The 13,603-nt window shown below is 35.3% G+C and overlaps 1 protein-coding gene across 2 annotated transcripts in view; it reads right to left on the bottom strand.

Annotated features, from left to right (window-relative positions):
• TTC7B (tetratricopeptide repeat domain 7B) overlaps positions 1-13,603 on the bottom strand; it is a 117,706-nt gene that overhangs the window by 46,011 nt on the left and 58,092 nt on the right. For both annotated transcript variants that reach the window (XM_064714576.1, XM_064714577.1), the window contains one exon: positions 12,423-12,583. In XM_064714576.1, the coding sequence (XP_064570646.1) occupies positions 12,423-12,583 (161 nt within the window). The remainder of the gene's footprint in view (positions 1-12,422; positions 12,584-13,603) is intronic.

Here is a 13,603-nt window from a genome sequence, read left to right as displayed (position 1 = left end):
GAAAGGAAAAATGGAGCAGGGGATAGAAAGGGAGGGGATTTGGTTATTAAGAAACTACTTAAAAACACAAGTAGGACATAACAGGAATCAGTGCAACAAAAATGTTGGAACCTGGGCTACTTGTGTAGGATTCAACGTCAAAACAGCAGAAGACAAATATAATTGTATAAGAATAAAAGCAACACATCAGTTTGGTGTTTTTGGATGCACATGTTGCAACATCATTCCTGTTTCTTATGCATTATGGGAGTCAACAGGAGAGGGTTTCCAAAATACAAACAACAAACTGAGTATATGATGGAAAAACATTCACAATTCTAATAAAGAAAGGCTAGGGCATTGTATTTAACAAATAAAGTACACTGGTGTAGGATAATCCACACTATAGAAAAAATAATCTAGTGAGTAGAAAAGGTTGCATTTATAAAGCCATCTAGAGCAGCTTCCCTGGACCAAATTAATATTTGGATTATAAATCTTAAAAGAACTAAGACACCTCAGAAAACTGAAACATGATGTTAATAATAAAATTAAAACCTGCCAACTACGCATACCTGACAAATGGGGGAAGGAAGGGACGAGGAAGGAGGCAGCAGAAAGAAGGAACACCATGTGACAAAGAGGTGCCCCATATTACCTTAATTTTATCAAGTTCCCTTGAAATATGGCTGGAGGTATAAGCAGCTCAGGGACAAGTATTACCAGGAAAGTTTTAGAAACCAAGGGGTAGGTTATCTGAAAAAAGATTTTCTGAAAGGTCAACTTCAAGCATCTGTGAAAACAGGTCTTCTGGAATACAGCCTGCATTACAGACACAGAGAATTTTAAACCTCACAAGAAGTTTTGATACACTACTAAAATGATGAAGAATAGAAAAAAAATACCAAGTGATAGGATGATAAAAATTAAGCTGTATATTTTATGAGCATCATTATCTGTTTGTGCCTGTTTGACAATCAGAAGTTTAAATTACTGGCACGTGGTGGAATAGCACTCCATTAAGAATAGAAGTACTGAAGAAAAAACAATATTCAAAAAAGAAATTAAGAGTAGAACAAGGTGTGTCAGAGATGTATAATAAATACAACAGATAAGAACAGAAATCTGTTTGGGTCAAATTCTTTGGGGAAGGGAAGATGGTAAAACAGGTTCTTTCAAAGACAAACTAATAGGCCATTTGTTCCAGCAACAGAGTTTTCTACGGATGCAGATCTTTAACATAGCTAAAAATAAAGTCAATTGTATCATTTTAGTAGACTAATTACCCAGACACAAAATGAAGAACAAATCAAACTCTTAAGTGGAAAGACTTAGTTATTCTTGGAGCTAATAGCTGATAAATTTATGAAATAGCTAGTGAAGCAGCAAATGACTCCATTACTTGAAGACTGTTCTCACTAACTAATGAGGATATTATAAAACAGCTGCTCATAACCTAATCCACACATTACTGGATTTTTATTTAAATAAAGAATGAAAAATTCCAAACAGGTTTATAATTAGGTCTTTGAATGACAGTGACAAATAACTTGATAGTGAAGGTTAGCAAAGACATCCAAGATATAGCAGAAGCCTGGTGTTTAACACAAGGATGCTCAGACATTTAAGGATCTGTGTCTCAAGTTGAATGGGTAAAACTCCACATGTGACAAGCTAATCATTGAGAAGATGTGCAAGTAAGACATCAGAAATGTGCAGAGATCCTACCAAGAACAACAGGGGACAGGCAGGGGACAAAAGAGCTACACAAAAAGCTGCATCTTATGTACCTTAGTAAAAAGCAAACACTTGAATAGTAGTACACTAAAATTTTAGTATTTTAAGGCTTTTTTGTATCAAAGTAGGAAAAAGGAGAAAATTTGTTTACTAAATGGGGATGAATATTCAGGAATGAACCCCAACCTTCACCATAATCTTTACCTATGTTGTCTGAGATATGAAAACTATGACAAATGGAGAATAGGAACACTTTAAGAATGACTAAAGTTAAGGCAGTCAAAAATAATCCATTTCTCAGAATTATGGAAACAATGATGCATAGGATTGTCTTTTTCAAAGCAAAACTTCAAAGAAAATATCACTTCTGGAATGAGTGGGGAAGAACATCTATATTGCCAATGATTTTGCCAGGAGGGAAGGAGCATTAAACAACCCATGTAACCATTATTCCAAACCAGAGCTGCCTATCAGCTGGGCTCATCAAGGTAAGACAGCTGTGAAGAGGCCAGGTGCAATTCAGGGACTACTCATTGGAACAGAAGGAGAAAGACACAGTGGCATTGTACAATATCCCAGTGAGAGCACACCTGGAATGTTATATGTAATTCTCATTGGAACAGCTAAAAAACTCACACATTTGAGGAATTTCAAATTGGAGTAGCTGCACAGAAAGGCTGTAAGGGTTTACTGGAAACTACACAGTACAAAAAATACTTCATTTAGTCAGTCTAGCAGAAAAAAAAAAGCCAAGAAGAAGTACAAATCCTTTCTATAAATACAGATGAGACAAGCAGCAGGAAGGGAAAAGAACAATTTATCTAGAGGAAATTGTTTCCACGAAAACAAGTATATCTAAAAGGCCATTCAGACTACTAAAACACTAAGGGTGGGAATCAGGTCTCTTAATTTATAATTAGGTTGTAGAAAAGACTGCTTCCTCACAGTTTGTTTTGTTTTCACCAAAGAAGAGGTGGTGCAAATAACCTAAGTTCTTAAAATACAACTGGTAATTTCATGGAAAGTATTACAGATAGGACCACTATAATAATGAGGCCTTGTGCCAACTAAGGTTCTTGCTACTGCTTTATTGCCTAATCAGTGCAAATAATCTATTAATCCATGATCTGAAGTTTTCTTTACCATCCAACCAGAACCAGTGTAATTTGTAGCAAAGAATTTATGAATCTCCAAAATAGAATTGTTGTCCTAATTCTCATCCAGCCCGTTTCACTTTTTGAAAATGCTGCAACCACCCCAATTTTCTTCCACAGCAACTCTCTTACAATGTCAGAAGATCAAGAGAAGTTAATTGGTGCAATACTGGCTTAAGCTATTGAAGGTATTTCTAATCTGTTGAATGAAACAAAAATCTGAAGTATGGAAGACTGAGCTCTGCTATGTGACAAGTAACGCTACTAATGCTGAAAAATCTTGACTATTTCAGTGAACAGATACTGCTCACCTCAAGCATCATTTTAAAACCAGCTGTTTTGCTTTCTGGGATCAAGTCAGCAATTTCTACAAGTTGCTGTGCACTGTAAGAGCACAATGGCTTGGATCAGCCATAGTTGGATATCTGTATTTAATTCACTACTGCATGTATGAGACCTGCCTTACATTCTGTGATCCTTTCTTCAAATCAAGCAACATGACACACTGCGATGCTTTCCCAGACCTGCTTGCTACAGCCCTGTCACTCAATGCAGTAGAAATCAGGAATCTCCCTAAAGTCCCTCAGACTAAGCAACATCCTACAGGAAACTTATAGTTCCACTAGACTTCTTTTGAAGAGTCCAAATTCCCATTTCCTGATCAAAACTGATCAGAATGCTCTATTTTCAGTTAGTGTTGGAAGCAAATTTCATTATTATTCTCTTATTATACAAATTATTTACATTGTTCAGAGCTTGAAGAAAATAAGAAAGAGTTGTATACAATACTTAAAAGTATGTGCATTGAAAATTAAAGTGTAAAACACCAAAAGCCTTGCTGGGAAACCTAAGAACCATACTAGGAAAAGAAAATTTAAAAGAATGCATCAAATCTCCTTGCTTAGAATGCAGGATTAAAACTGCAACTACTTTGGTTTATGTTTAACCTACTTGGAATAAACTTAGTAAGTTTTAAGAGAACCTTTTTAAATAATTGAAGAGTTTGCTGAGAGTAGCTTCAGCTAACAGTATTTTTTACATAACAATCAATTATTAAAAATGTTTGGAAATAATTAATATACTGGCAGTCCCATAAATATGGGTACAAGCAACAAACAAGCCACACAAAGTATCAAACAACTGCCTGATCTCCCAGAAAACCACATCAATTTATAAAACAGCTTCACTGGAATAATAAACTTTATATATAATCAATTCTGATATATGGTCTGTTACTTATGAGAGCATAAAAGAAAGGCAGCAAATATCAGTTCTGTGTGGAATTATATAATACTGCATTTTTCACTTTTAAGTGCTTACTTGATATATTCCACAACTTCAAATCCTCCAATGCTAGAAGAATTCAAAAGAAGTTCTGGCTTTTAAACCAAGCACTATATTAAAAAAGCAAAGAAAACCCCCTAAAAAAAGCAACCTCCACAAAAACTATCAAACAAACAACACCCCCAAAAAACCCCCTCACTAAGTCTAATCCCATGACTTGTAAATTTCTAGACTAACTAGTTTGACAATAATTCTGCACTAAAAAAAAAAAACCACAAAAAGGATGATGCAGAATGTAATGCTAAAGATACTGAACTGTGAAAATAAACTCTTTTTTCGCAGACAATGTAGACTTCAGATTATCTGAATTTAAGGGAAAAATAAATATGGTGATGTAGAGCTCACATTCACCTGCACACTTCATACAGTTTGATGTCCTTTCTGTAACAAACTGTGATAGTGTCAACTGCTTGTGCAAATTAAAGCAGGTTAACTTTGAAACCCCACAGAATAACTGAAGTGGGAAAGCAGTACACAGAATGCACAAAATTAAGGTGGAACAAATATTATTCAAAATTTATTATTTGCAAGAATTTAAATCTATTGACCTTTCCAGAAAAAGTGTTAGTAAGTCATTCCTTGTACTCAACAATTACATACATAGGAAAACTTCTGATGATTGACAGGAACCATAAGAAGTGAGGAAGTAGGAAGGAAGCCAAACCTTGGCATGGTCAGTTTTCTCTGTGTCAGTACATGCTGTGAGCAAGTGCCCTTCTAAAATCCTTGTCATTACTCATAAATGAATACTTTAGAAGAAAAAAGCTAAAATTGGAAGAAAATCCTGAAGTTCCCAGTGTTTATCTTATTCACAATCCAGATTTTGACAATAGTTTACTGTCTGCAAGTTGATAGCTTCTTTTAGAAGGAGAAAGTAGGGCTGACAGCCTTAGAATTCTTTACTTGAGAATTTCAATTGAATCCAACAGGACTCTAATTTACAAGTAATATACCCCCTAATGAAAAGATCCTTATAAAACACAGTAGGAAACTTCCTGAAGATACTGTTCAGCAGCATGGCTTAATAGCTGTCAGGCCAAATTTCTTTCTAAAAATTAAATATATAAGTATTGGAACAAATACATGTGTCTTTGCAATCTATATGTGGAAACATATCATAAAAATAACTAACCAAGAGGCAAAAAGAATGTCAGCAAACAGGTAGTTGAATCAAAGTCCTCAGTGAAGCAATTATGCTCAAAGTAATTAACACAACATTTCCCAAGAGATGTGATGCAGGTGCTTCTCTGTGTAATGATGTAATAAATGTTATTGAAATATTTTTTGCAGTTCTGGCTCACGTGTGATGAAAACTGGCTACATTGCAAGGCATAACTGAAAGGCTGGAGAACATGTCCTTACTGCCAGCAAGTTCCATGACGTCCTTATCAGAAAGGATGTTGGGAGGTGGTCTTCTTACAAAAGCTACCATCAAAAGAGTGGAGTCACCAGGATTGCAGAGGAATTAGCAAATTATGATATAAAAACCAACGGCTGGAAAGAAACCAAGCAGGGATCAATTTAAATTAAAAACAAAAATGCAGTCTTAATGAAGAGTGCAACTCCAACACTGAAACAAGCCGCCACATGCTACAATGGTTTCTCCAGGTTTTGATGTGTTCTTGTAAAGACTGAAGTTCTCTGGAAGGGATGTTTTAGCTAAACCTATATTAATATAAAAAGTAAAGCAAATGTAGGAACTTCTAACATATAGACAGTCAAGGGGTTTAAGATTTGATCCTCCTGGCCTCAAACTATTAATTCAAGCATCCATTACAGCTGTCCCTTTAAAACTTGCTGCAGAAAGCTTATAGATAGTTTCCCATTACTCCACTCTCAAATACCTGCCTCATCAGCAAAACACAAAATGACACAACTGTAAAAATTCAACCTACAGGGAGAATGACAAATGAAACTGGACAGACTATGAAAGACATATAAATTTATAAAGGATGTATTTATTCATTCAGTGATCTTAGATGCAACCATGATCATCAAAGTACAGGAATAAACTTATAGAGGTGTCTTCTGCAATTGCAAAGTGAGCTGCTGCACAGTCTACTTACTCCATGTTGAGTATTCAAGGAAAGTTCCATTATCAGGAAAGACACAAATATAAATAGTTCATTATAAAACATGAAAAATCATCATTTGTAAGTACCTTGAAATCACTAAATGCCCAACACTGGCAACAGGAGGTCAAGCAAACAAATCTAGTTTTTTAAAATCTCCAGGAAAACATTTAGCTTAATAAAAAAATAAATGTCCTGAACTGTTTCTCAATCAGTCACCAAACCTTCTCCAACACTGGCTGCACAGATCCCAAGTACTGGGAAGCCCATATACACACAGAAACATGGATGAAGTAAAAATAGACTGCTCAGACTGCTATTTGAAGCATGACTCTCAAAAAAGCTTAAGAAGCAACAAAACCAGCCCTCAAGCCCCAAAATAACACAATTTTGTGAAAATCATGAATAGGTATGTGTGGTATCCATTGGATGGCCTTCCTTGCACCCTATAATTCCCCATATATTTGTTCCCAAAGCAGTCAGATGTGTGATTTTTGGTGCAGTGTATGTATCCTGTATTCCATATTATGAACTCAATGTCCTTAAGAAAATGTAGATCTCTAAACTATAATGAAGATAGCTTCTGACTAAAGCCAGAACAAATTAGTTATACTTGAAAACTTTTTGTTTGCCTGCCTTGAATTCCCTGCAGCATCCAGCTCATGACCCAAACTGGGATTCTTTCAATCAAGTTTCAAAGAATCTACAGCCTAGCAAACATAATTCAGGGGTAAGACCCTGAGGCCAATGACCAATTTGTTATATAAAGCAATATCTACCTATCAACAATGTCCTTTTTAATGGACCATTCAGTAAAAGCATATAACAACAACCAAAGGGGAAGAAGGGTGGGGGAGTGAGATAGAAGAGCCCAGGATAAAAAGAAAAAACACAAGCAAATGATACTGTGTTTCATGACTTACATTCCTGAGAACTAATTCATTTAACTCCCAATATAAACAGGATCAAAATTTAATTAATTTGAAAATTCAGTTGTCAAACATTGGCAAGAATGCATTCATAAACCTGAAAAGCATGATTTTGGCTAGCACAGAACATCACTACTTCTTGTCCAATCTTATATTATCACCCTTTCCTCAAATAATTCCCAGTGCTCTATTTATCAAGGGAAAAAACCCACAAAAGCACAAGTTTTTCCAGCACCACATTCTGCAGTGCAACTACAACTGACCTTGGGAAAGCAGAACAGGGTAGTCTGTTTCCTTCAGTTGATAAACCTCTTCCTGTCCCACAAAACATTTTGTGTATGTGTATAATCCTACACTGCCTGTACTAACCAGTTCTTTTTTATGCTCACCTGGATGTTTCCAAGAAGGAAACAAGTTTTTTACTCACTGAACTGAGAGAAATGTTAAAAGGTCCTGTGATTCTGGGAAATCTAATGCAGCTCAAAAGAGCCCTTGAGGGTCAGGAAGCAAAGATTTAATAGTTTTCAGAGGAATGACATATTGGCCTGATGCTTCTGTGAAATATTCTTGGAAGAAAAAAAAATTTCCATCACACTTCAAGAAATGTAAATGTTTAAACTGTGAACTAAGTCTTCAGTTGTCTTCAAACTTGTTACCATATGCCTTTCCTTTTTGAGTGTACTTAACATTAAAATAACATGCTTGCACTCCTCAAATAACCCATCTGCTGTTCCCTACTTCTGCTACTTTAAAAGCTTGTCAGCTGCTATCCATTGCAGTTCAATTTTTAGCATAAAATTAGCAATTTACTATTTATTTTGCCTAATTACACTAATTGTAGGCATTATATTTGTATTTAAGTGCCCCAGCATTTGAAATATTAAGGGAACCTCAAACAGTTAAGATTAAGAAAACAATACTTCTCTAGGAAACCTGACTCCATCTCTCTTGACTGAGATTATGTTTTAAATTATATAAAAAGATATGTATTAATTATGAATTAAAAACAGAAGTGTTGTTTCAAGATTTCACATCATTCAATACACCACAAAGATATAAATTCCTTGTAACAAGCAGATAAAAGAAAGAGAGGCTATTGTAAATAAGGCTGCTCAGGTAATTGCACATGCAGGATAAATATTGTACATATCACAAGCCCAATATGAACCAGTGCAATGCAAACACCACTATCTTGCATCGCCCTGAACACACCCTCAGACTGGAATGCACACCTCTGGGACAGCTTACACATTCAGTGGGAAACCACTGGATTAATAGAAATGAAACTCAAGGAAAACCCAAGCAACTGAGACCTGAAGCCCCGCTCATGGCTTTAGCAATTTAGGATATGTTGTGGCTCCTTCCTGCCCAGTCTCACATCCAGGGCAGCACGTCCTGGCTTCTGTTTCAGGAGGAGAAAGGGATCATCTCACTCAGCTTCCCACATAGTTTGATGGTTAGGACTCTGAGCTACATCATTTGTGGGTTAAAATCCTGTCAAGCTGGAGAAGTGAATTTCCTATTTCTACTACTGGGACAAGCTCCTAATGAAAGGAGAAAACCCTTAACTTTCAATGAATTCAAACAAAGTAGCACCTGATTGGGATTACCTATTCAGGTTTATTAGTGCTGGCACCTTATTCCCACCCATCTCAGTATTGATACTGAGTACAGTATTCATACGGTCCAATAATCTTTTGTCTAGGGATCTTTTTGTCCCTAGACTAAACCATGCTTGGATTGCAGGAGGCTTCAAAAATTAGCCAGCATTTAAAAGGAATTGACTGTATTCACACAGCTGACTTCTTTATAAATAGAGTGGCTACAACTTATCGATTTAAGACTAAAAGAAGTTTGAAAAAATAGTGCTATAAACAGTCAGCAAAAAACTTTCCTTTTAGTATCTCTGAAAAAAACTTACTACATATCTATTTCACTTTTACAGGTTTCTTGGATTTTTGTCAATATTTTTCCCAATACCTATTCATATCTCAGAGCAAACTGCACATTTATGCTGCCAATATAATGAATATAGGAGGAACAATCAACACTCTATTCAAAGAAAAAGCTATACCTTGCTGCTAACAGCCCAGTGTGTTTGCTCATTCCTTCCATTTCTTTAGATAATGATTGGATAGAATTCTTTGGCTCTGAGGAATTTCCTTCTACTTATTGACCTAAGATGCCCAGGGCAAAATCATGATCTGATTGGCCAACTCTCTAGCTTTATAGTGCAGGAAGGGTAATATTAATTGCAGATCCAAAGGTATGCTTGCTGTACACTTCAAATATTGAACTAGAACTCCAGGAATGCACCAGGTTTTCAAATGTCAAAAACTGACAGACAATATATTTTCTAATTGATTACAACAGAAGAGTGCTGGAAAGGAGCCACTTCTCTGCATTATTCATGGTGTATCCTATGAGTTCCTTTCAACCTCTGGCATTTTACAAAGATGCAGTATTAAACTTGTGAAAATGTAGATATTTTTTAAAGCAATGCAAAACAAAAAGAAGATGCAGCTGTGAAGAGAGCAAGAACAGCACTCAGGGCAGCAATGCAACAACAGAATACAGAGGTATGTAGATAGGAATAATGCACAAGAAATGAGAGAAATAAGAAATAACATAAATCATAAGCACTATGCTTTAATATTTCCAAGTATGGAGATTCATTACTCTGCAAAGCCATCACAGTATCAATTTACATAAAGCTGTGGTAAAGTATCCTAACAGAAACACAGAGAATACCAAGAGAACTCTTATAGTATTTTAGCTTACTGGATTGCAGACATAAGTGAAATATAAAGCATAAAGACATCTGAAGTGTTTATAAAACCCAATAAAGCACCACAGGAAAATAACAAAATGTTTCAGTGTATCTAAAAATCAGCAAGCTGTAGAGGATCACTAGAGGATCTATTCCCAGTCTACCAGGAAATACCATGAGATTATATTGTTTACAGAAGTTGCAAAATAAGAACATGGATTCAGCAATACACTAAGCAGTTGTGTTTTGTATTCTATATATATGCACGTACATGTTGTCAGCCATTTCAAGAGCATTACATATAGTTTTCAAAAGCTGATAAATCCTTGCAAAAATAACCCAGTTACATGACAGAATCAATCCAAATTTATATTATTGACCAGATGTGCCTGTCTGGCTGTCAGTATCAATTGGAGAGAGCAGACAAGAAATCTCAATCATATTTTCGAGTTCTCTGTGAAATTGACAGCACTAAAAACAAGACTCTGAGAGACTTTCTAGAGATACATTTAACTGTTTCACCTTGGATTCTTTAGCATTTGTTACTGCATCTGATGGTGATTACTATTGCCAAGAAATTCCTAGATCTGTACCAGTACACTGTAACACAGTACACTGTATCACCACAGAGTCTCTATTATACGACAGGATGAAAAATTTAGAACCACTACCATGACTTGTATTTTATATATATATTTTTATATATATTTATATTTACACACACATACCTCAATACAAATATCATTACTGTAATGAACAACTTGGACAACATGTTTAATCAGAGTTGCAGCATAAACTACTTTTGAAAAGCCATGAACCACATTTGAAAAACCCATAAATACCTCCTGAAGGCTCACAAGAGTATTTTTAAACATTTTACTGAATGGACCCTTGTTCTCCCATTACAATAGAGATTAATATAATAGGGAGTTCTCTTGTAACAATAGAGAATTCTGAAAGTACAGTCTCAGAAATACTTCTGGACTATTAGTACTCTGAGACACACAGCAGTTACAGCTACATTATTTACATTGCCACTAAGTGGCAGAAGATGAAATGAGAACAGACAGAAGCTGACAGTCAAAGTGCTTTGAACATATTTGTCTTTAACAATAATAGGGTATAAAATTAGGAAGCTGATACTTCAATTGCCTCTCAAACCTTGACTTACTGACAAGTCCCTCAGTCCTGAGGAAAGCACAAACAGATTTGAAGAGAAACTACTACATAGTTCTGATATTGTGAAACATCTATAGAAGTCCTTGATAAGAACTGAAACAAGTCATGGGTGTGTAGATAAACTAGGAATGAGATACAGCAAAAGGCAACAAAAGCCACTGCACAGAACTGGCTGCAAGCCACAAAAATTCTAACAAGAGGTGATTTCAACAGAGGTCCTGGTCAGATTTGTGAGGCAAAAAGCAACAGTACCTTATAGAGACAATCAAATGGAGACATGAAATGTCAAGGAACAGGAAGGGAAACCACCATAGTTTCTATTTTCAAATGAATAGTACTTAAAGAAATCATGTTTTGCTGGTAGGCTGATATAACAACAATTTATGATATAGGCTTGTCATTTAGAAGTTATAGGGTAATTGCAAAAACTTGTCCAAATAAATATGTAGAATATGTGTAATATAATGGATTACAACCTGAGTGACAGCTGGTAAAGCACCAAAGCAGAAGACTGGAAGTTAATGAGTTAATGGAAGCTGTCCCTGAGATATTTTCCTATAAAGAATTTTATTAGATTTTCTTAAAATAATTTTTTAAAAAACCAACCAACCAAAAAAAAACCCAAAAAAACAAACAAACAAACAAAAATCCTTACAAAAGTACAAAATCCCAATATATGTTAAGATGTACTTAACCCGAAAAATAAACAGAAAGAATGATTTCTTTCTTAAACAAGAGAACATCCAGCAAATATGCTTCTTCCCTGTTCACTTATGTAGTTGTCCATAACCAACTTCACATGACTGTTATTATCTAAGCAAATGAGGAGATTCTCTGTTTTATGATGTATTTTACAAAATAGATTCCATAAAATATCCATAGAATTATCTGTAAGATGGGATAAATCTAGTCTAGCTAGTAGTAAATTCCTGTTTATACTTCTTGCAATATTGTATAAAAATAGAAGACACAAACATAGTACAAAGCATGCAACAGGGAGAATTTATTTACACAGATGGTGTAGAAAAAAACAAAGATCAACTATCCAGTTTTAATCTCCCTTTCAAAACAAATCCTTTATCACTGTTTAACAAGCCTTTAATAAACAGACTTGCAATAAATGGGTGGGAAAGAAGACTGCTGGAAAAAAAAAATTGACCCATCTTCAAATCCATCTCCTCTTGAAATGAATGAGATGAGAATCCAGGAAAAATAAATACAAAAGAAAGCATAGAAAGGAAACATGATATTCACTCACATAAAATTTTCTGGATATTCACTCAAGGCCATATCAATGATATTCAAAGCATCATGATAATGTTTCTGGGCTGATAGCAAGAGTGCAAGGAGATGAAGAGAGTTGGCATCATCTCCTTGTAGCTGCAGAGCCTGACGAACATAACCCAAAGCTTCTGGTATCTGATGGAAAAAAAAGAAAAAAAAGGCAGAAAAAGAAAGCATCACTGTTAAAAGTATTGCCTTTTACTTGACTGATATCCACAAAAATTTCAAAATGCTCACTCAGGTAACATGTAGAATTCTATTCACTCCTGTAAAACACTACTCAGCAATTTAAAATGGACCTGATGCTCTACAGAAACTCTGAAAATTATATAATACATTAACCCTGGAAAGTAAGATGAATGTTTTTATAAAACAGTTACCTTCAGCCCCTTAAAATATTTTCTTTCCCATCCTAGCTGTATTTCTGTATGATTTTGAAAATATTTTAATTGCAATGCTTAACTGAAATGTACAGCAACAGCAACATTTTTATGTAGAATTTCATTGTCTCCTCAGCTGCCTGTGTTCTTGTTCAAAGTAAGTACAGTAAGTGTTAAAACCAAGAAATTTAATTAAGCAACACAAGTATTTTGGAATTCAGAATGTATCTGAGCAGTCACTGCCTGCTCCTCAAAAATATTTTGTGCCAGTAAAGTGACAATCCATTCCACTCTTCAGTGACATAGTCCAAGTTCTGCACTACTCATTAGCAATGAAAAGTAGTCACTAGAGAATGTGAACAACTGTGCTCAGGGCTACTTTGTGACATAAACATGACACAGGAAGAGACCTACCATGATATACAGAGAGCAGTTCCACATTATCCAAATTCATCTCATGTAAGGTAGAATGCCTTAAACATAACAGCTCTACAAGCTGGACTAAGCTCTGATCTCTTTTACAGTGATAAAATATTTTCCAGTTTCCTTGAACACTTCTTTGTAATTTTGTCCACAATAACCAAGCCTCACACAGGTATTCAGGATGGGCACAGATATTAGCAGGTACTCAAGATCTAAGCACTGTAAAGCTCTTTAAGACTGGACTCAAGAGCTCCCCTCTCTAGGATCTGAGCAGAGATTACACATAATAGGTAAAAACACCTTAAAAACTGACTGTTTTTCTCTCTGTCTAGCAACATAAATGCTAAAGTAA

This window comes from Zonotrichia leucophrys, chromosome 5 (genome assembly GCF_028769735.1).
Source record: "Zonotrichia leucophrys gambelii isolate GWCS_2022_RI chromosome 5, RI_Zleu_2.0, whole genome shotgun sequence".
NCBI lineage: Eukaryota > Metazoa > Chordata > Aves > Passeriformes > Passerellidae > Zonotrichia > Zonotrichia leucophrys.
Note: the sequence above shows the minus strand (reverse complement) of the source record. Positions and strands in the feature narration are given on the sequence as shown.